A 26,442-nucleotide genomic window follows, 5' to 3' on the forward strand; every position below is an offset into this window, starting at 1 on the left:
TCTTTAATCAGCAGTCTGTGGATGAGTTTATGGTCGGATACACTTATGCTGTACTTGTCACTCTCTTCCAGGACACAGTTTTTCCCTTTCCAAGTGACTCTGGGCAGGGGCTGTGTCAGGACACACTCAAATAGAGCATCTTCTCTCTCCTGGGTTTTTACATCTTGAATTTTTACAACAAAGTCCACATTGGACTCTGAAACCATGCAAGACGAGACAGACAGTTCAAATTAACATGTGGAGAGCAGAGAGTAATATCACTAATACATGTGAACAGATAAACCACACATTGTGGACTTGAAAAGTCTTTCGCCATGCCTTATAATATTTTGCTTTAACTCTAGAAAAAAAATCCAAAAACATTGCAATAATAATTCAAAAACAACTGAGATGAGTGTTTTGTCAATTAAAAAAATAATGTTCACAGTCGATGACCGATATTTACATGTTTCCAACCATGAATCCTTTTTCATTTAAATGTAATGTATTATGCTAAATTGGCCCTTGTGATGCTCTCACCTCCTCAAAGACATACCTGGAGTTGTTCAAATGTTTGAGTAACGCTGCATTATTAGGCTGTTTACATCTTAAAAGCTCAAAATTCACTGTTCCACCTTATTATGCCATGAAGAGGTAGTTTTCAAGTAAACAGCTCCTTTTACCTTTTGTTTAGTAGGGATTGGAAATTCTAGGGCTGAAATCACACAAATGATTCTACTGAAGGTGTGTGGAACAAATGAATACATGAAACAAAACACAACTCCAGGTATGTTTTTGATGAGTAAATGATACACACATTATAACATAGAACAGAAAATAGTGTAATATGGCACTTTGCCTGCTAATTCCAACATGCCTTTAAATCAGCTGCGTTTAACTTTTATTTGAATGTAACCCATTAACATAGCCTTGAGGCTGTTAAAATGAGTATTATGAGCTATAACCAAATAGATGACCTACTTAAATGTTGAGTTGAAAGGAATCCATTGTCCTCACTATGAGGCTCAGCGTGTTCTGTCCCAAACTGGTCCATGCTCCTGTTGAACTCATTAGATTTACCTCCAGTTCTAGGACTGGGGCTTTGTGGTCCATCCTCATCTGAGGACATTACTCTCACCTGTGAAGTACACACCAGTGTCATAAAAGTAATTCGCTTTGACATTTTTTGACTGTAGAGTGCTTTAAAGAGCTACATGATATGATAACTCTGCTCAATCATTTTGTCATATGAATGATATTTTGCCTCAGTTTACTAGGCCACTTTGGACTATAATAAGGAAATATTAAGATTATTGCTGGTTATAAAGCAGACATGACATTATTTCACTTTAGACTTTGTGAAAGAAAAAAAAAAAAAAATCAAAACTTTCCACTATCTTTCAAAGAGAATATCATATCATGCTTGTAAAATGTTTAGTACATGTAGATATTGTGTTAGATTATAAATCTAGGGCTGTCACGATAACATATTGTGAAGCATGTTATATTACTACAGAGAAATTTAAAGATAAACCTTAATATATAATAACAATACTGCAAGATAATCCCAGTAAACATTTTTTGAAACAGTGACTCAACAGTGAGCCATAGAAGTGACTTATTCAAACTTTTACAAATTTAATTAATCTTTTTCATTTTTTCTTTTACAAAGAAAATGATGAACATTGAGCACCAAAATGTATTGTTCCAGTGTTCATATACTGCTTTGACTTGAGTTTGTAGTTTTGGATGTGCTCACCTTTTGTGCTCTTCTCTTTTCCTCCAGTTTTCTCATGACTAAATTTATATCTGAGACGCCAAACTCATCACAGATTCTCCTGTAGTCTTTTTTATCGGCTTTAAGCATGGCGCTCCAGAATCTGTCTTCCTCTGCTTCGTAGTTCCCTGTTTGGTTTTCGTCATAATTCACTTTTCTATAATGACAAAATAAAATCCCATTTTTATGATTATGCATTCCTCCCATATCAATCATACGATAATTAGTTCAAATAATATTGTGTTTGTGTTTTTCTCACGTTTTCCTCAGCAGCTTTCTGAAGTCTGAAGGATTTGTCAAGACTGCAATAGTTTTCTTCATGTTATTGTAACAACTTTAATAGAAAAGAGTTGTATTTGAGGTAGTTAAGAAGTGACTTTTTCTCACCTTCTTTCAAATGTAAAGCTGTTGTGCACACAGCTTTACCAAACTCATTTACAGCTATACATTTGTAGGTGTCATCATCTTCAGCAGACACATTCAAAATCTAAAAAAGCAAAATAACAACATATTTTTTCATCATTGTGTAGAAAGAACTCATAAATATAAATAAACATACCTCCAGTATGTGTTCCCCGGTGGCTTCATCATATTTATTTTTATATTTCTCTTTATCTGACATATTTCCTTTGATTCTGCTCCATGTTACCTTGGGTTTGGGTTCATCTACAACTACAGCCTTAAAAACAACCACTTTACCTGGAGCAATATGTGAAAGTATTTGTTATTGTCCAATAAGTAAAAGGGAAAACAAATATATTTGAAACACACATGACCTTCTTTGACGTTCACAGGCGTCACTTTACATTGGAAATCAGGGTGCATTTTGCCCTCAGGTAAATGTGGCACATATTGTGTGATTGTCACGCCGGGAATTTTGGATCGTCTCCGAATGGCAGCTGAAAAATAAATACATTTGTTAAAATATTGCAGAAAGTAACAGCTATTACATTTGTTTGCCAGCAGGTGTCAGGCATGCCATTTTTGTGAGAAGAAGCTTTATCAGACTATCATGTATTGAGAATGTGTTATTGTTACAAGGGATGAAGGTGTTTGCAGAGCATCATATCAGTTATGTTTCATAGACTGACAAAACTCCTGCAAAAATAAAGCTAAAGGTCCTATATTCTTGTGAGCTTTAAGCCATGTTATAATGTTTCCTCCTCAAAAACCTGGAGTTATTCGTCCCTCTACATCTCCAAAGCTCAAAATGCTCTGTTCCACCTTGTGATGTCATGTAACTGTAGTGAACAGCTCCTTTTACCTTTAGTTCAGTAGAAACGGGAAATTCTAGGGCTGAAATTATCCAAATGATTCTAGTGAAGGTGTGTGGAGTTTAAAAACACAGTGGAGCACTTCCTGTATTACCACATGACACAAGGTAGCATTTTCAGTTTGAGAGAAGAACTCAGCCTAAATCTGTAGGGTTTGTTGTTCATCATGTTATTACTAGATGCGTTGTTATAAGAAATGCACGATCAATATTATGCATCTGTAAATTTCATACAATTATCACACAAATGTCACAGAAAGATAAATAAATGAGGTTGGTTAGACAGATCTACCTTGTTGTCCCGGGTTAATGCCAAACCAGAATAAACTGAAATGTTATATTTTACCTGATTTGTTTCCTGACACCTCATTAAAGTGTTGAATGTATCGATGAACAAGTGAGAAAGCTGGAGAATAGAAAGGAAATGACGCACTGATTGGAATATAGTACTGTGTAAAAGGAGTCTGCTGATAAATCATATAACACATAGTTTGTAAAGCAAAAGAAAGAAACACATTGAGACTAAAATAAACACACAGGCTGAAAAAGTCAAGAGGCAGAGAGGAAAGGGCAGCAGAAGGCAGCTCTAATCCAGAGATATTTTCTTCTACTCATCCATTTATCACAATGACCTTACTCACAACTGACTCAGAAGAACTTTTCATTTTACAAGCACATTCCATATTATACTAGGGACTTTCTGCAACAGTTGGTCTCATTTACAGCTCCAGGAAATGACTTGAGGAAATAGCACCTATTTTTAATATGAAAATACCAGTGGTGGAATGTAATGAAGTAAAAGTAGTAAAGTACTGTACTGTACGTATCACTTTTAGGTATCTGTACTTTTCTTAAGTAGATTTTAAAGTGGATAATTTCTACTTTTACTTCACTACATTGAGAGAAGGAAAAGTAAGAAATATTTTTATTATTGTCTGACATGCTGAAAAGACTGTTTATTATTGTTGCTGCTGTTGCTATATAAGGGTTTGCTATTTTTTTTATCAGGTTCAGAATTTGAGCAAACAAAATAAATAAATGAAAACAGTGAGAAAAACAAAAACAAAACTACTGATTCAGTTGTTTCTATTCTACAATATTCTGCACAAATCTTTATCAATACATTTGAAGATGTATTAGATCTTAAAATTGGCACAAAATACTTTTAACTTTTCACTCTTAAGTACATTACGGGTACTTTAATACTTTTACTTAAGTTGATTTTTTCATGTGATCCTTTTACTTTTACCTGAGTATTGTTTTTTTCTGCTCTAGTATCTGTACTTTTACTTAAGTAACAAAATTAATGAAAAGGCATAAAATCCTTCCATGAAAAGGCCATATTTGAGCTTATTTGAGCAAGTTACTCACATGAGACTGACTGAATGGAACTGATTTATTTGTGGAATCCTCTGATGAAGAACAATATTTATGTTCACTCTTCACCGGTTGATAATGAAGTAGTTAATGCATGTGTTTATTAAAGTTCTCCTGTGGTTTTCCTTTTGCCTTTCTTAGTGTTAGCTTCTTTTAAACACTGAATACAGTATTGTACAGTACAGTATCTATCAAAAATAACAACCACAGTGAGGAGTAAACAAAAACTTCACCTTGTCTGCCTCCAGAGCCTGATGGCCTTTTCCACATTTTAGCACCGTGTATCCCACTGTAAGGAAGAATACTGTATATATATATATATATATATATATATATATAAGTCATATTAAGTAAAAGATAGTAGAGTAATCTTTTTATTATCCACTGACATAATGTTATAGCAGCCTGTGAATTTTAATAGTCAATAAACCCACACAGTAGAGATGCTGAACTTGATCCCAGTGACCATTTGACAAGAAACCCAATAAATTCTTTACATTGTGGGAGCAGGCTACAAAACCTAAATACTTTATATACGCAGATGTCTGAGGCGCCACACAGAAGCAAGTCCTCTCAGTTTACAAAAGCTACGTAAACTGTTATGTGACTGTGACAGACACCAGCTCGTCATGCATCACGTCATATCATAAAGTTATGTTTTTTTTTACTATCAACTATATAATGGATCACCTTGATAAACAATCATTTATAGCATTTGTTTTTCCTTATTTGGTGCAACCTTATGCTTTATTTGTACTGATAGAATTGGCAAAGCTTTTCGTTGCTCTGTTGTCAAACACTGCACAGAGCACTCTGTAGGTCACAACATCACAAAACGTATTCTAAAAGCAAAATTTTGACAAACAATGCTGACATCATCCTAAATAATAATAAATATCCATAAATATCACATAACTAGAAATAACTAGCTTAGCATATATTTGCATAATACAAAATAACAAGCCATAATATAAATCAGTGTTTGTCTGACCTGTATTTAAACTGTATTAGATTTACTTTCAAGCTATTTCTGCAGTTGTCAACAGTATATTAAAATAAAAGAAAACACAATACCTGTCTCGGCTCTGACTCAAGCTGTGTAGATGTGGTGTAAAGCTGAATCCTGCTGTGTTTTAGTGATTAATAAATCCTGAGGGAAAACATGTAAGAGATGTGCTGCCTAAATATATTGCCATGCTAACACTTTGTTCTGACCTCAGTCTGAGGATAAACCAAGTGAATTCTGACAAAAAATATCAGAGCAGTCTGGAGTTGCAATAGATCAATGACAATAGTACTACCCATTCCCATAATCCTTGTGATTTTCATTTGTTTATATTTTGTATTTGTGCTTAAATATCTCAGTTTACTTATTTTATAAATTACGTGTACTTATTGCGGTTGACAAAGTAACTGATTGAAAAAATAGAGAGATTATTGACGAGGCGGATGTGACACCATATCTTCCCAATGTGCACTTGAGTGTCCTGCTGATCTTGTCCTTCGATGGACTCTAATGCATGTCAATAGTCTCTTGAGTCGGACTAAGCCGACATAAACCTTCTGGATAAAGGATTAAGATCCACTGGCATATCCTCTTTATATTGACCAAATGTCATGCCACATAGCAGTCATTCCTGTCATAAGGGACCACAGAGAGCGGCTGCAAAGGTGCTAACGAGACAGCCTGGCCTGCCCTCTCTGCTGTGGACTGTGGCGTCCTGTACAGCCCTCATCATGTCAGTCACCCTTCAACAGGAAGCCTGGGAGTAATGGAGCAAACATAATAGATAAAGATGCAAAACTTAATATATTAACTAATGATCTATTAGTGCACATAAGGTGTAATAATGCATGAAGCATTGTGTCCATGAACATGTTTGGAGATAGTAGACATAGCTTACATTGCTATTGCTCAGACTGCTTTAACCTCCTGAGACCCGAGTTTTATTTGGTGTGAATTTTATATTTGTTATTGCTATTTGGGATAAGTAGGACCTAATAAATATAATGCCAAAACTGTGATTTTGTACAGGAAGTATTTTTTGCAAAAAAAACATGTCCTTGTATGAGGACAGTCATCATAACCTTTAGAAACATTCTTTGCTCTTTGAGAGCAGAAGTACAGTGTACGAGTACACTGGGTCGACGTTACTATATGACTCAAACAGACTCCATCGGTCAAAAGAAGTATATAACAGTTTATTTGAAAATGTAAACATCAATGCATGGGGTTTTTCAGGGCTACCATCTGAGCAGCGCTGGAATGGACTGAGAGGTGGGGAACTGGAGCAACCCGATATTTTTGGCCTGGTGGTGGATGGTGTCCCTTTTCATTTTCTTGTTCTCCGACATGAACACCTTCATGAAGAACATCACACTTGCTGAGTAAACCTAAGCCACTACCATGGGAAACTCAAGAAACTTCATGATAGCTTTCTTTGGGGTGCCATTTTCCTCGTTATCTCTGTCATACAACAGCCACAGTTTGAAGAATTGCACGTCTGTGCACTTGTAGATGATGTGGCTGACTCTCATTCTCAGAGTCGCTATCTTCAGCTCATCAGGTGGTGTGTATTCTTCATATGAATCATCTGATGAATCAGATGGTGAAGAATCAGGTTGCTCATCCATGAGATCAGCATCTTGTGGAATGACTTCATCCAAAGCAGGATCATAATCTTCCCCATGTGCGAAGTCCTCGACGTCAGAGTTGTCTGCAGTTGCCATGAGCAATTGTTCTGCTCTTGACAATGAAAGTAATGATAATGTAGGGAAAAAAAAACCAAAAAAAACAAAACTTCAAAACATCAGTATCTCAGAGACACATGTCCATCATAGAGACAAGCATTAGGGCTTATGACAAAGCAAATATACCACTTTGTATTTTAGTATACTATTTACAACTGTACCACATGACTAAGCAAATGTATGATTTAAAATAACTATTTACAACTGTAAACTCATCTAAATCTTCCAAAGTTTAGCCAACCACACAGTAGAATCAATAGCGATACATAGTCCCAGTGTCCTCAAAAAGTGCTTCACTTTTACTGATGTCCTCACCAACTACTACTACTCAAATGTGTCCATTTTAAAGCCCATATGAAGCTAGAGACATTATTGTACATAAATACATTGGTTTCATTCATACAATTTGGAAAGAATTTTTTAAGTCTTGTAGAAGTCTTTTGCTGATATTTCTGCCATTTTTTTCCCAACTGACACTGGTGTAATTCACCACAAGATGGTGCGGTCAGTATCTCTAAATGTGACCAACAGATCAAAGATTAAAAAAATTGAGTATCATTGTGCCATGAGGGAAAATTTAATGTCCTCGTGTGAGGTCTCATGAGGTTAAAAGGCATGCAGCAGAATGCCTCTATGTCTCCAGTGCCAAACTGTAACTTCTGGGCTGCAGACTAAGGCAGCACAGGCATCTCTGTTCAGTAATGAAAATCTATTTTTGACGAGATTACAAGCTACAGCCTCATGTGATCAAGTGTTAACACTAAAAATCAAAGCTTTGACACCTCATGTATGTATATGTGATTACTTTAGCCATACACAGTTTTCCCTGGAAAATGCCTCAGCATCTCTTTGAATTAAGTATCCTACTAAATTTAACCTAAATGAGCTGTCCATTTTCTTTCTCCTTCTGTAATAGTTCGACATATCACCCCTAGTCCTTTTCATGGGGGGCTTTTTATCTGTAAATTGCATTCTAAATCTTCATCACATCTACTTCATGGCCTGTCTCAGTGCTCATTACTTGCAGATCTAAAGGCTGCATTTGTGATTCATTTTCTCCTCACACAAATAATCAGCGAGCGTTTAACATCCTGACTTTGGCACTCACATTCTTCCCTTAGTGCTTACTTCCACAACATTCATGTTTAGACTGAAAAACAAATACAAACCAATAAGATTAAAGTCCTCACTGGGATGTCAGTCGGCTTAAATCTAAAACTTGAGGTAAGTGATTTTAAGAGATGGCATTGTTCATTATCCAATAGGATCAACACCATACCATTGTATTATGGAAGTGTGAGACAGGCACACACACTTTAGTATCACCAGCAATAACACTAAAAGTACTGCTCTGCCCTGTACATTATTTTACATTAGAGCAGAAATGGGAAACAAATGTACTTCATGCTTTAAAAAGGCACTATGAAAGTTTTTAGGTGGAGGGTCCAAAACCTTTTCTCCATGGACATGTTGATTGGCCTGAAGTGTTACATAGAATCGAATAAAACTTTGCAGTTTATGGAAACACATATGTGTGTGTGTTTGTGTGTGTATGTATGTGTGCGTTTTCATGTGCTTCATATGTGTTTTTATATAGTTCTACATATGTACTGATGTCATTATTATACAGTGATATTTATCCAACCACAAATCCATGACCATTATAAACCTGTAGAATGTTGTCAAATCCATCAATTTCTTCCATGTAAATGTTTATGTCTGGCATGTTGAAAGTTTCCTCAGAATAATAGAACTACAAGTGCATCAAAGGTCCCACAAGGTGGCAGTAGATTCCCTTCATTTTCTAACCTGAGCTGACTGCAGGGCCCCTGACTGAGAGTCCAGTGCTTTGTTAGTCTTCCTCATTAATGGAAAGGTTGACAGTAATTGTTTATGTCTAGACAGTGGTTGAAATGCATCTGGCTTCTTAAGATACTCATTCTTAAGATCCTCCTGACTTTACTATCCTTTATAATTATTCTTGGCACAGCTTTTAGACTCATCGTTAGTTCATATGTCAATTTATGCATTGCTCGTATATTGTTATGATAATTATATTGGTCAAATATTTAGTTAGTGGCTGGTGAATTCTATTAGGACAATGTCATAAGATCTTTCTAAATAGCAAACAGCTGTGTGTGAAGACTTTCTATCACTTCAGTGGCTCCTTATCTAAAAATGTTAGTCTATCACCACTAGAACACGCTTTAGTAACTTAACCATCCACTTAGCATGAACACACAGCAGCCAGCAATTAAAAAGAGCCAGAGAGACTATCAGTCTTTGAGCTGCTGTTTAACGACATTGGCGCAGAAGACCCACTTAGTTAGAACAGAGATGGGAGATAAACCCTGAGGAAGACTCCTTAGTCTCAACATTATGGAGCTGAAGATGTGATTGTGTTGAGGAGCTCCAAACCTCCTCAAATACAATGTCTTTAACGGGCCCTGATGCTGTGGTGCTCTATTCATGCTGTGTTTAGCTTTAACATTACAAACCAGAACATTTAACTCATCGTATGTTTCTCGTTACCTGTCGATAAACGCTATATCGACTTATCGTTCAATACATGATGGAGCAATCATTTTTGGGGTCAATATTTATCGTGGGGACCTTTTTCTTTCACTAGTGGCTTAAATTGTGGTTATTTTTCTGTTGTAGAATAAGATTTGAGCTGTGGAAGGTGGAATTATTATCGTTATTGATACAAACACTGCCACATTTACTTCTTGCAACTCATCTTTTTTATTTAATTATTTAGTTTTGACAATATTGTACATTTAGAATAGTTTTTGGAGGATAATTCTGCTTTATGGTTTGGTTTCAATATTATCATTTATTGTATATTTAGTTCAACCATATATTGCACTTTAAACATGTTATCATGACAGGCCTATTTATAATCAGTATATTGTTTACATATTCTCCGTTTCACTGAAATCCTAAACGAGTGAACATGAAAAACATTCCCCCGGTGCTATTAGTACATTCTGCAGTGTTTGTCATAGGTCATGAGGACAAGAGCGATCTAACAGTTTCTAATCAAGCGGTCACTCTTCATCATCTCAACCTGACAGCTTTAAGTAGCCATAAATAAGTATAGGCTGAGTTCTCATTTGTCATGTGAGTCTGTGGTCGCTCTATATCTCCCCCTTTAGAGACCATAGCTCTTCTTTACAGCTGCTGCCTTAAGTAGGCAATGCGGCCGAATGACAGCAACAAATAATCCAGTGATGATAATGGGCCTCTGCTCCCTGTGATGAAAGAGTCTGCTCATAAAAATACCTTTTTAAGCTTTCTTTTTATTAAGCAGCACTATCCCCATTACCATAACAGCATTTATTTTCCTATCTGCATCCTACAAACTGTCACGAAGAAAAATTATAAACATGTCACGTTAATTGTGCCCGTTGTGATGAGCATACATGTATTTGTATTATTAATGTAACATGTCAGCTGTTTTACAAATAATTTGACCATCCTTTGCATTATTGATTATGGTTATTGGATTTTAAAGTGGCACAAACCTTCTGAAAGACTTATTGACTTGTTTGTATTAAAGGAACTGTAGTGTGCATGACTCTGGCTTTTTTAATTACTTTAGACACCTTGGCCTTGGTATTTCCAATAATAAAACTAGTTGAATAGGGCGTATAATGTGTCTTGGAAATGCCCCAAATCCATTAGCCACAATCAGAATCAGGATAGTTGATTTAACTATAAAAAACTGCAGTCATCAACATTATCTGGTTTGAATAAAGTGTAGAGAACTATTAAAGGAACTGTATGTAGCCTGCACTCTTAAAGTTTTAAAAAGGTACTACAATCACTACTGAGTCTGGGTTGCCAGTGCCTAAACCTGCAGACAGAGGACACTTAAAATTTTTTCTCAGAATATGGAGAGGCCATGCCTTAGGCGAAAGCTCAGAAGAATTCACTCATTCACCTCACAAATTCACTTAAAGGCAGCACGAGCATTGATTAATGCTGCAGGTGCTGGAGTTTAGGTGAGGATTCAGATCAGAGGGAGTCTTTTTAGATTTAAACCAACTGAATTTCAGCATTGAAACCCAAATGAGAGACTCATGGGAGGATCTTTCTGTTTTCTGATTGGATAATCAAGAACCAAAGCACCGAACACATAAATTAACAGTTACATAAATATAACTAAAAATAAATCAACATCAGAATTGATGTCAGTAAAAGCTATATTTGATTTCAACATGTTAACTGTTAAAGGCCAGAGATGGGCCATGTTTATGGATTTTAAAGTCTTTCCATATTCCCTTTCGAATAGTTGGAGTTGTTCCATAAAATGTACTCCTCAGAGACAAATGGCCACAGAAGTTGGCTGAGTGCATGTTTTAAAATAACTAGGCAGAAATGATATGCTATTGTCAGTCTGAGAGCACTGAAGCACCATGGGAATGTGTGAGATGTCGTGAGGAGATCTTTTACCTCCCCTCTCTTGCAAATGCTTTTTTTTTTTTGCTGCTGAGTTTGATTTTCCTGTGTATTTTTGGTTTTACTTGATATTTAGTACTATTTTATTAGTGTACATCATTTAAGTATCTTGAAAAGTGCTACATTATACACTATAAATATATTAATATAACACTATTATACTATTATTATACTATTATTCTACTAATATTGTACTTAACAAATTTACTACATGTCAGTTTTGTAAATTTCAGGTCCATAAAACATAGGACAATCTATTTCATATGAATATATTGACAACTATTTAATATAGTTTTTTTTGTTTTTTTTGTTTTGTATTTTTTTTTTATAATCCAAAAGCTTGATATGATTTTGAAGGTCTTTGTCATTCACCACAATAAGCATTTCATTATATGCTCTATTTACTGAGAAAATACATTTGGTTGAATAGTTCATTTGCCTAATTAGAATTTGAATTGTCATTTCTCCACTGAACAAAAACAATGATTATCAAATGTCATAGACCAAGAAGGTCGTATTTACTGAGTGACTTTTTAGCACAATAATATTCTAAATATTGAGCTTAAAATCATTATGTGTATTTATATTTGATCACATCATCCATAATGTGTACCTGTAGACGGTGCAGTGGGGCTGAAGGCACTGGCCCAAACAATCCTCTGTGTTCATTTCTGAATTGGACTTTGCGGAACTATTTGCCAATGCCTGGCAATATGGTCTTATTTGTAATAATTTGTAGCATCAAGAAACCTCCCAAACAACATTTACAGTGATTTATCTTCTGTTTTACAGCCAAGTCCAAATGCACATAGAGCCCATCTGAGGACATAAAACCAAATGAAAGACTAGTGTGAGGTCTTTGTTGACATATAATGATGGCAGCAGTTTGACTCTGATACAGATGCCAAAATACACAGAGCTCTAATCTCAGGGGCGAAGCCATATTCTTCTAATAGACATGTGGGCAGAGCACAGACAGGACAGGTGGCAGACAGGAATGCAAACTGTTTCACTGGATGGTGGCCACACAGCTTACATGCAAGCTGTTGCATGCTGACAGTGAAGAACTACTCCATACAGCAGCAGGACTGTAGTCAGCAACACTATGACGAGCACTTGTGTGACTGGCCATCAAGAGGTTTTCATTTATCTTTTTCTACCAATTTTATTTCCTGGTGTTTACATTTCTTGCGTATTTCATTTACTCTCAAATGAAAACCCACACATACACTGCTCCCTTCCGTAAGTGAATTACTAACCATAAAGACAAATGGCCAGTCACAGCAGCAGATGCTCGGCTGAGGAACGGCAGAGTGTTATTGGACGTTTACTGGGGACAAAGGAAGCCGAACAAGTGAGAGAGATTGGTGCAGGTGGAGCAGAAGTAATTGACCTTAGAAGCTCTATTTTATCTTCATTTCAAAACAATTCACCTGCATCATGTGATCAATAGTAGGGTTCCAATCAACACTGGGTTCATATGAGCATTGTTTTCTCCTGACAGGTCATAAAAGCGTCAGGTGTTCATGTTACTTGGCAAGTTTACTGCTAAGAGTGAATCACAATTATGCAAAATTTTGTAAAGGTTATGGTATAGTCCTGGAGCTAAGTTTGTCAGGATTTAGCTTATTTTGCATATTTTTGGTTGATGAGGATAAACAGGAGGAGAACAAATTCCACAAGCCTGGTATTTAACCCAGGGCCTTCTCTACTCTGAGGCACTGTCTGTCTAGATAGATCTTACATTTGAGTGTTTAGTAAGTGAAATCTTGCATTTATACTCACATATACATAGTCCAAACTGTGCTAGCAAATCTAAAAATACTGAACAATAAAAGGTGTCAGTTGTGTTAAATCTGTGCATGTCTTACACGTACAGTAGACTCTTCTTTATGACACAATGAAGGCGGGACTTACACTCAACATATCCAGTATGATTGAGGCGTCACAAGCTTCATGCAGCGATCCAAATGGTTGGAGGCTGCTCATTAATATAGATGGGGTTTTTATAGGAATGGCTGTCGGACTAAATTATTCAGAGGGTTCAGGGAGACGTATGGGCCAGGCCTTCTAGTGGCACTGCTAACTGAACACATAAATACCTCGTGTGCAGCAGGTGAAGCAGAGAAATGTGCTGAACGAGTGAAGAGTAATGGCATTGAGTCCTGACAGTGCTTAATCATGAGCTGTAATGGTGTCACCAGGGTAGCGGCAACCATACACAAGCCCACAACAATATCTTTGGATTTATAATGGCGTTAAGTCAGCCCGTATGTGCAACAGCACTTGTGCATAATGTTTGAATTAGCCTTACATATATATTTGCCTGTTTCATTGTGACTCTTTCTCATTCTTTCTGGTCGATGTTGTGCTTTCATATGATCTGCTGTATCAGGATCACCTGTACGAGTTAATGGAAATGCACAAACTAAACCCACTTTAGTATTCATTGGCACTTACCTCCATTACTGCTGCACCATTACGTTACTTCTTTACCATTAAGCCTCTTCTTTTACCGTTTAAACGGGGAGACGGCTGAGTGGCTGGCACTCATGCCTCACAGCAGCAAGATTCTGGGTTTGGCTCCCAGATTAAACCCTTCAGCTAATGGAGTCCTGACCAAGCACTGTTTCTGACACATTTCCTCAGAAGAATAGCAGGATGGGTCAAATGCAGAGCACAGAGTTCCCTACAGAAATATAAAAGTGTAACTTCAGGTATCATATTGGTGAGAACATAATTATAATAGTTTAAAAGCATATCAAAGTTATATATTGTAGGATCTTTTCAGGATGTGCCTTTTCAATAAGGTTTATAAATATTACTTTTGACAGGCCATATGTCCACCAAAAGGGAAAGTAAAACATGTCACACTCTGTACATTAGCCCTGCTCTATGACTCTGATGAAATGTCATCACTAGAATGACTTTTAGTCTCAGACATGAATTTTCACTCTCTGTAAATTTAAATAGCCCTGTCCTGCTGCTATTTATCTTTCTCCAATAAGGTTTCATTATGCTGCCGTGCAGTTAATATTATGTGAGGTCCAGGAAAAAGGTGCTATTATCCATAATGAGTTTCTTCTTGAGTAATTTAAATGTCCTTTGCAGATAGATGCTCATTTGAATTTCAATTATTAAATTCAAATACAGAAAGTTTTTCAATCTAATTGTTTGATGGGGCATGTATAAAGAGCTTGTCTGGTTGGGAGTAATCACAGTGAAGTATATGTACATGAACTGTAATATACATGTTTAAAGTCCACATGTATTTAGAGAAACACATCACACAGATACACTTAGATAAGACGCTCTATCTCTGTGCCAAAACACAAAACACACTACGCATTCCTTTAATCTGTTGGTGGAATTAGAACATTTGACTATATCTCACAGTGGTGTGGATTAAAAAATAATAATTATACTCTGCATGCTCTAGTCTAGTTCTTCTATGCCCCATTACTGAAATGTCTCTACTTAAAGCTGTCAGCTGTAATGATATGGTCCGACTCTGCCCTGTTGTATTCTCACATACACAAACCATCACTACATGCTCTCCACGTTACTGCTGTCAGGTAGCCAACAGACAAAAAAATGATGTCAGTATCTGATATTTTGTGAATTGGTGATACAATTTTCTGAATACTTTAAGTATATTCCTTTTGGATATTCAGAACTGTGATTTAAATGATTATAACTTCTGTTGCTTTCTATATTTTTGTTTTTTCTTGCAAAATTATGTATAGCCCAAACCGTATACAGATATTTTTTTTTTTGCCCTCATACCCTGCTCCTACGCTCCATCACTCACAGGAAAGCCCCGTCTAGTGGCAGCATTAGCTTACGGAAGCTGCATCAGTCAGCCAGGGCAGGGCTTGCATGAAGCAGAGATTAATGGAACGGCACGCGGTGTGGTACACTGCAGCGCCCTTATATGTTTGACAAAAGGAGCATCCAGCATGTGTTAGACCTCAAACATAACAAACATTTTGACCCCTTTGCTTTTACCACGCTGTGCTTTATGATGCAGCCCATTAATGATGCATAAATTCAATCTGCACTCACCACCCGAGTCAGTGCTACAAGAAGCACAAATACAGCTGTAGTAATGCCTTTTCCTGGGGACAAAATAAAATGCACACTCTCTCGTTGAGCAGCAGAGTGCAAATATTAAAGTAATATTTCAAAACACAGACTTTTTATTTTCCACATTGAACAAATGGTATTATGTACTAGCGTAATTCATTAGTGACACTGCAGCGTAGAGAAGATAAAATGCGGGCAAGTTATCTGTACTGCTTAAAGTTGCATTTTAGAAAGTGCGGATACCATGTTACCCAGGACATGGTCACCTCTAATAAAGTCTATGTCTATATTTATATAGAAGTCAAGTCTCCACAACACCTGCATTTTTATTTTTGCCAAATTATTCCTCTCCCTTGCAGGTTTTACAAGGTGCAAAGATGCCAGGTGGTCATTAATGTGTGCATGTGTCTAGTGTTTCCCTGGGCGCTGTCCTGCAATTAAGAAGCAGTTGCCCAGAGTCTACCAAGATAAACCCAGCGGCACACAGACTCCAACCAAAACCCCCTAAAGATAAGCAGCTCGTAATGAATGCTTGCTCTATGATTTATAATAGGTTTGCCTGTATAGAGTGACTTAAAGGTCCCTGATGGTGTAATACTCGTGGTTATACTTGGTCTTTTATTTATTTATGCTCAACAGTGGATGCTGTTTGTATGGGCTTATGTTTCTGTGATGTCTTTTCTTTGCGTTAAAGCATCTGACCCCTTTTTCTAAGACAAATTTTTCCCATGGGAGACAATAAAGCATTATTTTATCTCATCTTTGTCTTATTTTTGATCTGAATCACGATGTATTAGTTCAACATTTGTCTCATGAGGAAGCAAGAAGTCTTGGGAAACATCTGCAGGAGAAAAGCTTAAATTGCATAGTCTGTCCCTCGTCGTCAGAAATGTTGGTACAGCTGTTCATCATCTGTCATGTTTCTGAGCTCCATATCCTCTAACCAAAGCAGTGATATGAATTAAAATTATGTTTGTGCAGTTACAAAGCGAAACAAACCCAAAGACACACTGTAAATACCAACGTTTATGCGGCGTAGACTGAACATGAGTCATAGCTAAACTCAGACACTGGATAGTTCACTGGCAAATGCTACTATCTCGTTTCAAAAAGATCTGCTCTTTATTCTTTGGATCCTACCTCTTGCCAATTGCACCAAATCCTTCAAATACCTTTAATCCAGGTGTTTAAGATTCAGGGCTAATTCCACCATCTTTTCTCTCTCTCTCTCTCTCTCTCTCTCTCTCTCTTTCTCTGACGGTGATGATTTGTATTGTCTTTTTGTAAATGATTTCTGAAGACTGATGAAACGTCTATTAATATTTTTCTCTTTGTCTCCAGACAGATTCTTTCTTACCCACTAAATTCTACAATATTGTGGTGCAGTGGTGAGAATGAAAGTGCTGACTATTTCAGGAGATATAAAAGCCGCTTCAGGCCAAATCGTTGCGAGATAAAATGTTTGATCTGACTTTCCAATTGATCTGATCCATACCGTTGAATGATTTAACAATATCTCGTGTGTATTTCCAGGTAACGGTCTAATACAATCATGATGCAAGGGAAATATTAATACAAGCACGTGACACGTTAATACCAAAACAATCTTTTATTAGAAATATCTTGTATAAAAATGAACATGCTCTACATATTTTCTTTTTCTATAGATAATTCATAAATATCCAGGCACTGTAATTATTTTTAGCTTTCAGTATTTTAATAATTCAGTACATAAAGCAGACATGATCAATCCATTTAATAACATACATTAAACTTGCCATTTAATTTCAGTCATCACTTACATATTCTATTTTGTAACACAGACAAAGTGTTTTTAGAAAAATAAAACGGGGTTGTGGCAATAAAAGCAAGAAAAATGATCATATTTCACATACACAAACAATCCCACAAACGATACTTTATCAAATGAAAAAACAACACAACACCTCAGACTTTTTGTCGAAGCTGAGAGTTGAGAGATTTACGCAATAAATTTGTTCCAATTCTCTGCAGTAGTTTTCCTTCTGGACGTCCTGCCGCTCTCTCAGATTGGTCACATGACTTTTTTATGGATTTTGGACATGCAACATACAGATTTTTGCATTGCTGAAGAGACAGAGTCCAGCGTTACGGACGAATGTGACCAGAAACACCTTGAGAGATTGTACACTGAGGCCATTGTGGTCGACTCAAAACACCATGAATGAACCCATGGACGGACTAATGTTATGAAGCTTATGAGGCACACGATGAGACATAGGTCCTTGTTTATTAAGCATGCTCTTCTTATGCATACTTTGAGCATTGTAATATATATTTATTTGAACATCTAGTAAATATATTGCAGTGGTTTGTGTCATAATGTTTATCCGTATGCTGGGAATGGAATGTAGCTCTTTTTGGCAACTTGACTTGAGAATGTTCGCAGCATAATAAAGAAGGACCAAGATATATGAGATGTTAAAATATGAATCATCAAGGTTTGTACGACTGCTCCTTTAGTGCTTGAAATGAGTCTTTTACTCGGCAGAAGGTGTAACCCAGAGAGGAAATGGTCCGACTCCACATCTCCACTTGTGAATGACAACCGTGACAAATGTTGCATTCCATAGACATTGACAATACAGCACAGTACACGTGACGCTCCCACAAGCATGCTCTGGGACTGTACACTAGGATTGCCAAGAGATGATGGCGTTGTCATCATCATCATCATCAGTTTTATGAAAAAACTTAAAAAAAACAAAACTGTAATGATCCACGGCTCTTGATTGTGTGGCTTAACTCAATGTACTGTAAGGCATGTACAGTTTGAAGAGTACTGCAGCTTCCAGCTCCAAAAATAATGACTTTTAATGTTTCCTTTGTCAACTGCATTTGGCTCGAGCAAAAACAGAAGTCGCCTCCGTTTTTGTCGAAGTAAGTCAGATGCCTCAGCCGAGAACTGAAAGCGTGTGCTGTAAAACTTCAGAGGGAAAACATACTGTAGGCTCCAGGTAGTTTGCTTGACTTGCACTCAGAAAGCTTACACATGTCTTCCAAAGGGTGGCAAGAGAAAAATGAACTGTCCAGTCTGCCTTATCAGCATCCATTAATCTCTCGTATTCGTATACATTTTGGCATTTGAAGTCTCTCACTGTGACATCCTCTTTCTGCTCAGTCAAGTCTTGGAAATCCCCCAATGTCTCCAGCACAGAAGACCTCTTGATCTCTCGCCTCAGTGTGGAGTCTCGTTCTTAGATGGCATGGTTACTGTAGCTTATGTATGTCTGCTTGGACGCCAGAACTGTGGGATACAAGGAAAAGCAGTTAGTTTACTCATTTAACTACTAACTTGCACTAACTTACAATGCAGCTCATTGTAGCATTGTATTGCTGCTTGAGTACTTTGATGTCATTAGTCTCAAAACAAGTTATAGTATTTTGAATTATTTTATATTTCTTTGACAATGGCAATGGGAAAGAGCAGAGAGGACACAGTATAACTTGCCTGAGACTGGTACAGAGCCTGGCATATGCAGTAGTTACTGGGCAGGATCGAGTTATATTTTTGAATGTGCTGTACTTTGATGTGAAAATGTATGTTACTATAAAAGAATCACATTATAATAGTGCTTACCGATATAAAATAGTAAAGCAGAGAAAGTAATATATGTTTTGCTCACAGCTGATCATTTTGTATAACTTTACCAAGCAGATCACAGAGGTATTGAAATGTGTAATTATACCCATTCAGATGCAGTTCTCGCCCCATGCATGGCCTCTCTACTGATCTGCATCAAGCAAAAGCATGCATCAGGTGTGTGGTAATAACGTCTTAGTGCTCAGGCAGTATGTGATCCATCTTGGATATCAAGTGTTGTTATTAAAAGGTGCTATTATTCCTCAAATAACAGCTGTGACCAAAACATACACAGAAACTATAGTCTGGGTCCACACTGTTGGTCAGAGGTAGGCATACCTGTGTGCTTGTGCAGCCATGCTCATGTGCAACAGTTTTTCTAAAGTTTTAAGTGCCAAGAAAAAGGTAAATCATTTCTGAATATAAAACTGTCTTCAGCCAGCATGCTTGGAGGGGAATCACATGACCAATCTGCCAATCTACCCACCACTGCCCTGGCTGATTGAATATGTCAGAGGGGATGAATCCAATCAGAAGACAGCTGAAAGCCAAAGTCAGGGCAGGGGACATGTAATGGTGAATGCGCCTGTGTATTTGTCAGTGCCATGGTGGCTGGGTGAACGGGCCCCTATTCCCACCATTTCATCCAAAGCATCTTCTCAGAAAGAAGCATTGATAAATGGACCTTATTTGAATATTTATGTGCTGCAAGGCCAAGATAAAGAATAGATGGTCCAGAAAGAATAGAAGCTGGCAGCCTCATCTGTCTTTTCCTGTTCACTCTTATTGTTGTTGTTCCATTACTGCAAATTCCTTTTTTAGTCAACAGGCAAACAAATTACAGGGGACACATGGCTATCGCCTGTCTTCTGCTCTCAGGCAGAGTGGTGTCATCTTCACACATTAGCAGATTTTACCAAACTGATTGACCATTTTACAGCACTGCACACTAATACTGCCTCTCCGAGTCAACGTCTGATGGTCAAGTACAATTTGTGAGGGTGCGATTACTGCCTTGTCATATTAAGATTGGTGCACTTTTGCCATGAGCAGCCCAAATGCCAGTGAACTGAACAGGCAGGCAGGAGTGTTATGGTGAATACTGGCAGACAAAACATTAAGACAGAAGTGTGTTATTTTTAACATGGTTACCTGAGTCTAAAGTCCCTCACAAGGCTCCCCTCCCTCAACACAGTCTGATACGTAAGCACAAAGAGTAGTTGTTAGTCATACCTCACGTCAAACACTAGAATCAGCAGAATAGAATGAAGCTAACCTGAGATAACAAGCCAAAAGAGAGGCACACATGCAAGTGTCGAGACAGACATTTTTAAGCTACATGTCCTTTCAGAATAAAAACTGGGATGTTGAATAGTGATTAACACAATAGTTCTTAAATTCTAGTCTGGCCATAATCCCGTAGAGACCACCTACTTAGAGCGTGTCTTACACTATGTCATTGTATCCAAATTTTAAAGGTTTGGAATCCTGCCACTACATTTCCAAACAAAGGTGCTTGCACTTAACAAAGAATCAGTACATAATTTCAAAATATATCATACAGACAATGCAATTTATCCTGTCAATAGCATGCACATTCAAATGTGAACTACTACTGCAATCAGAGATATTTTTCAAATCCTCCAGTACTGTTTACTATATTTGTTCTTTCACCCTCACCTTGTTAGTGCCAGGGCAGGATACTAACCTTGTGTTTCCAGACTTTCACAGAGTTCAGATTTAGCCTCTCCGTTGGGCCGCAGACCGCCTTTGGGGGTGAACTTGTTGGACATGGTCGCCGCAGTGACTACTGCCTTCAGGCTGCGCTTGCGCTTGGGCACGTTCTGCTCCGGATGAACCAGAACTACATAGACTTTAGGCATGTAGAGCATCCCCAGTGACACAGACGCACTGAGGCTTACAGAGATGGTTAAGGTTGTGGTCTGAATGTACATCTATTAAAAGAGACAGAAAATAAAACACAAAAAGACATTTCAAAATAAGCATATATTGTAATGTATGTCTGTGTCTGTGTTAAGGAAACTTGTGCTCCCTTGTGGTGTATGCATTGTGAGTATGTTCTGTCCTGAGGGCTGACAAAATGACATCAATGTGTGCACTGTGAAGCCACCAACAGCTGTAACTCACAGCTGGGCAGCAAACCCAGTGCCACAGGCAACGAGTGTGGAACAGAGATGTGCATATTAACAGGAACTGCAATGATTTTCAATATTTATTCACTTGATACAAGCAAATCTAAGCTAATGGCTTCAAAAACAATTATTCTTTCTTTTCCCAAATCATCATGTTTGTTACTTTTAATTACAACTAAGAGGTGAACACTAATGCCTGAGGTCATGTGAACTTGAAGAAAATCCATAAAAGAGTGTGGTTCAAGTCCAGCTGGCAACAGCGTTTTGCCTGAGGTTTGGTCTGACATTAAATTTACAGACATCATAAATGAATGAGTCTTTTGGGAATGGCTAAACCTCCAGCATGTCTATTCCAAATGATGTTTCTCATGTTTCTGATGTTTCTGATGTTTTTGAGCATGGGGTTGTAGTATACATATATTCTGTTTAAAGACATTTAAATCAAGTAACACTTGATTTAAAGACATGCATTCATACATACATTCTATTGCATATATGCTATCTGAACATGGATACATGTACAAAACAAAGAAATAAAAAGACTTAAGGGGGGCAGCTTTGAATGAAAAAAAAAGTGTAAAGATGTATGTCTATAATGCTTAACAGTATAGCAGAAAAAAAGAATCGTATATTGTTACTATATTGTTCAGATTAAATATTGTAAAGTTTATGCCTGTGATTTCAAGTGTCACTCTGATGTACATTTATGCTGTACAAGATCTCAAACAAAAGCCCAAAGCCATGTCTGTAAAAGGGTGTCTGTGTGAAGAGAGTGAGAGGGCAGAGTGTTCCTCTGCTCCAGCACATGAGCGCTACTTGCTGATGGAGGGGAGTGTTGTAATCTCCTGAGAAGATTACACATGGCCTGGGGTGAGTGGGGAACAATATTGCTCCCCCTCTGGAGTTTAGAGTGGAGTCACTCTGTGAGGGGAGCCAGGACCCTTGTCCACTTCCATCAGCCCTGGTGACATGAATTTTCTCTGACACGGAGATATGATTGCCAATCTGCTCCATCGGTACAGAAAAGTACAAGGACCAGGACAAAAACCTTAGCAATCCTCTACCAACTTCTTAAGTTAAGACTGTTTTGTTTTATTCTGAAACAAACCCTTTAATACAGAATACATCCACACAAAAACAACAACATTGGCCATAAAGACCAAATACTAAACAAAACATTATTCAGAGCTAAAACACTTGCCTTTTCTGCTGACTGTGAGGTTCCAAAGAAAATAGGGATGAAGGCGAGCCATACTATACACGTAGTGTACATGGTGAAACCGATGGGCTTGGCCTCATTGAAGGTCTCTGGAACGCCTCTGGTTTTAATCGCATACACTGTGCAGGTGACCATCAGCAGCATGCTGTAGCCCAGCAGACAGATCAGGGACAGGTCTGATATGTCACATTTCAGGACTCCACGTGACATCTCTGGGTTGGCTGTGCGCTGGTCCTCATAGTCGATGATGGCTTGAGACGGGTCGACTCCGAACCAGATGCATACGCCCAGGAGCTGCACTGATATGAGGCTGAATGTGATGACTAACTGGGAGGCTGGAGAGATGAACCGAGGTGCACTAACTGACATTTTACCCTGCTCAAAAATTCTGTAGATCCTGTTTGTCTTTGTCAGCAGGGCAGCATAGCTTATGCTCATCCCCAAGCCGAGGAAAATCCTCCTCAGTGAGCATATAAAGACATCAGGGGTGGAGATCATGAGGAAGGTGGTAGCATAGCACAGGAAGATGCCTGTCAGCAGAACGTAACTCAGTTCTCGGCCTGACGCCTTCACAATAGGTGTGTCATTGTAGCGTACAAATGTAGCCACCACAAACAGGGTGGCCATGATGCCTAGTACAGCAATTAGCACAGGGATCACTGCCCACGGGGAGCTCCACTCCAATTTGACAATGGGGATGGGCACACAGCCAGTGTGGTTTTCATTTGGCCTCAAATCAAAACGGCACATCTTGCATGTGTATGTGTCTGCTTGATACTGGTAGCCATCGCAGTTCTCACAGTGCCAGCAACATGGAATACCCTTTACTATCTTCTTACGCTGCCCTGGACGACATGGCTGGCTGCAGATGGAAGAGGGGATGTCTTGTGTTCCACCAGGCCACTGCATTTCATTGATCTGAAGGGAAAAACATTTTAGTTATAAGGACATTCACTTTGAACAAAAAACATAATGAAGGAGTATCCATACATCAAGGTGAAGCTGATCAGTCCAGTGGCCAATGATCTTATACTCCATTGTTTCATTTGCAATCTGGTATTGGTAGATTTCATATCGACCAGGTGCATCTCCATTCACATTGAAGACAACAGGTGTGCCAGCTATACCTGTAAATAAAATGACATGGGAAACAGTTTATTGGTTCTTATTACGGCCTGAATAACAATGAGGTTGAATTTAGACCAGTGCAACACTGAGTTTACGGGAGCCTAATAGATGCTGACAGCCGTGTTGTCCTGGTCCTTGGTGAAACGCCTTGACTGCTGTCTGTTCATATTCCCATATCATTTCACACCCCTTCATTCTGCTTATTGGCCTTTTGCTTGTTATTCATTTAGCTTTGTCTCACTGCACTGACAAGCAGCCACCCTTATTTTAAAATACACTTTCTTTTCTACTTTTCAACTTTTAACTGTGCATTTGACAAATTCTCATGGCCTGGTAAAATACCTTTACTCACTTGAAATTGGTTTATTTACAATTAATTTCTCTGATATGCTCTGATGTGATTCTTGAGCTGTAATGTGTGTTTATGATCATAGGTTTAATGATTTACGGTTCAAATCTGGCCTGTTTGTCATACTGACGAGGAGCTGTTGTTGATGCATTTTAAACAGATCGATTGCTCGCAGTTGTAATGTTTAGCACTCGCCATGGCATTAAAATGAAACTCGTGATGGACAGCTTTTTCAAGTTATTCAAAGTAAAATGTCAATCACCCCTAATGAAATAAGTGGCATCAGATCACTGTGTTGAGACGTGATGTTTCTTTTAGTGCAGCAGGACTTGTTACTTTGATATTTGATATTTCTAAAGTGTTATTTATTAAAAACTTGGGGCATTTTGTGCCATTATGTTGGACTGCTTCTAAAATATTATCAATAGAAACATCCATATCTTACTGGACTTAGTTAATGTAAAGTGTGTCCTTTTGCATTTATTGAGCACAAAATGCTATATGCTCAATGTTAGATTTTTCCCATAATTCATTAGATCATTTTTTCAATCTTTTAAATCATTTGTCTTTCCCAATGACACAACAATGTTAGACATGCTATGATAATGGAAAATCTAATGGAAAGTCAACTTTTAAGTAGGTGATCTTCTCTTCCTACTCAACTACATGCTGTTTTTGGAAACTATTTTATTTCCCCCAAATGAGAAGCGACCTGCTTACATACATACATAAGCTCTGAGGAACAGGTAAACAATGTCTCGACTTTGAAGATTTGGCCTCGAGTAAAACACAGCTGAATGCTGTTCTGTTTCCCCTCTGTCTGCATTAGAATGAATGCTAACTGCTGCAAATGTGACATCATTGTCAACTTTACTTACATTCATCCAAAATCTAAAGGTTATATTTTAGATCTTTTTTCTCATCCCTCCTATGGTCTCTCTTTTATTGTTTTATCTTCCAACCCACTTGACAGGAAGAAATGCTTTAAAATAGTATATTTTAGTTCTCTTTAAAAAAAACCCCAACAAAACACTAAACTAAACTAAAGTGAGAAAACCATGACTAAAAAAATTATTTGGACATTTAAAGTGCTAACATATTTGTATTTCTCTCATGGCTCAGGAGAAAAGAGAACATTTATAAATCTCAGTAAGATGAGATATTTTTGATAACTTATTCATACATAGTATTTCTCTGGTCTACCAACAAGACACACTGCTTTCACCAGAACACGGTGTCATGGAAGCACCTGTATCTCTCTTGCCCATCCATCCAGCAGTGGTATCTAACAGGCCCATGTTCTCTCATTGTGCTCTTGCTAACAGTTCCACACTTAGTATTCTGCGGCGCTGCCATGCTCTGCTCCCAGGTTAGAACCAAGTACATTGCCTTGCAGTTTTCCTTCCACCTACATCCACTTATTTACACCTTGCTGGCTTCCTCTCACCTGGAGATCCCACTCTATAATCTTTGAAATAAATATATCCATGCCTATATATTCCCCTGTGATGAGGAGCTCCTGACCTGAATCTGTTTAATTGCCTGAATGCTCTGACCCTGGATTCCTCAGGTGTACTGTATAATTACCTAAGGTTGTTCTGCTGCCTGTTGCCCACACATGACTAGATCTGCATATGTCTTATGTAACTTGATGAATTTAAATAATCTCAAATAACAACAAAAGTTTGCCTAAGTTTACCTGCTCATTTCATGTCTATTATTTGTTCCTACCTCTCATGATAATAAATGAACAGCTCCAAATCATACAGAACAATGCAAATATATTAAATACAAAAAAATACAAAAGAACTGGAGTAAGATGAAGAACAAGTAGTTCTTTAAATGCAATATTGCAAATTTACTCTGAAAATGTTAAGCATGTTCTTTCCATTGTAACAATGGATAAAAGTCTTCAAAAATATAGTAACATTAAAATTTTAACCTTGACAGCATGAAACGCAATCGAGTAACAATCAGTTTCCCATAAGAAAAATAATAAAAAACAAAGCTGCACACCTGTGAAGTTTACATCTCGAATGTACTTGAGCAGCAGAGTTCCATTGATGGTGTCCATTTTGGAGCAGAGGCCGACCTTTCCAGGACAGAGGTCTTTGTGCATGTTGTGCAGAGCGTGGGCCATGGAATACACTGCGTCAATCACAAACTGAACCTTTCCCTCCTGTTCATAAGACGAGTCTTTCCCAATTCGCTCATGGTCTGAAAGCAAAAACAAAACATTAGTCAAAGTTCCAGTTCATGCAGGT

The 26,442-nt window shown here is 37.7% G+C and overlaps 1 protein-coding gene across 1 annotated transcript in view; it reads right to left on the reverse strand.

Moving 5' to 3' along the window:
- Positions 1 to 17,712: 17,712 nt before the first annotated feature.
- grm4 (glutamate receptor, metabotropic 4) overlaps positions 17,713 to 26,442 on the reverse strand; it is a 101,597-nt gene continuing 92,867 nt past the window's right edge. The window contains exons 6-10 of the mRNA XM_033970233.2: positions 26,195 to 26,395; positions 23,692 to 23,828; positions 22,684 to 23,619; positions 21,038 to 21,284; positions 17,713 to 18,993 (exon numbers count right to left, since the gene is read on the reverse strand). Of these exons, the coding sequence (XP_033826124.2) occupies positions 18,944 to 18,993; positions 21,038 to 21,284; positions 22,684 to 23,619; positions 23,692 to 23,828; positions 26,195 to 26,395 (1,571 nt within the window). The 3' untranslated portion in view covers positions 17,713 to 18,943. The remainder of the gene's footprint in view (positions 18,994 to 21,037; positions 21,285 to 22,683; positions 23,620 to 23,691; positions 23,829 to 26,194; positions 26,396 to 26,442) is intronic.

The sequence above is a fragment of the Periophthalmus magnuspinnatus genome, chromosome 7 (assembly GCF_009829125.3).
Source record: "Periophthalmus magnuspinnatus isolate fPerMag1 chromosome 7, fPerMag1.2.pri, whole genome shotgun sequence".
Lineage (NCBI taxonomy): Eukaryota > Metazoa > Chordata > Actinopteri > Gobiiformes > Gobiidae > Periophthalmus > Periophthalmus magnuspinnatus.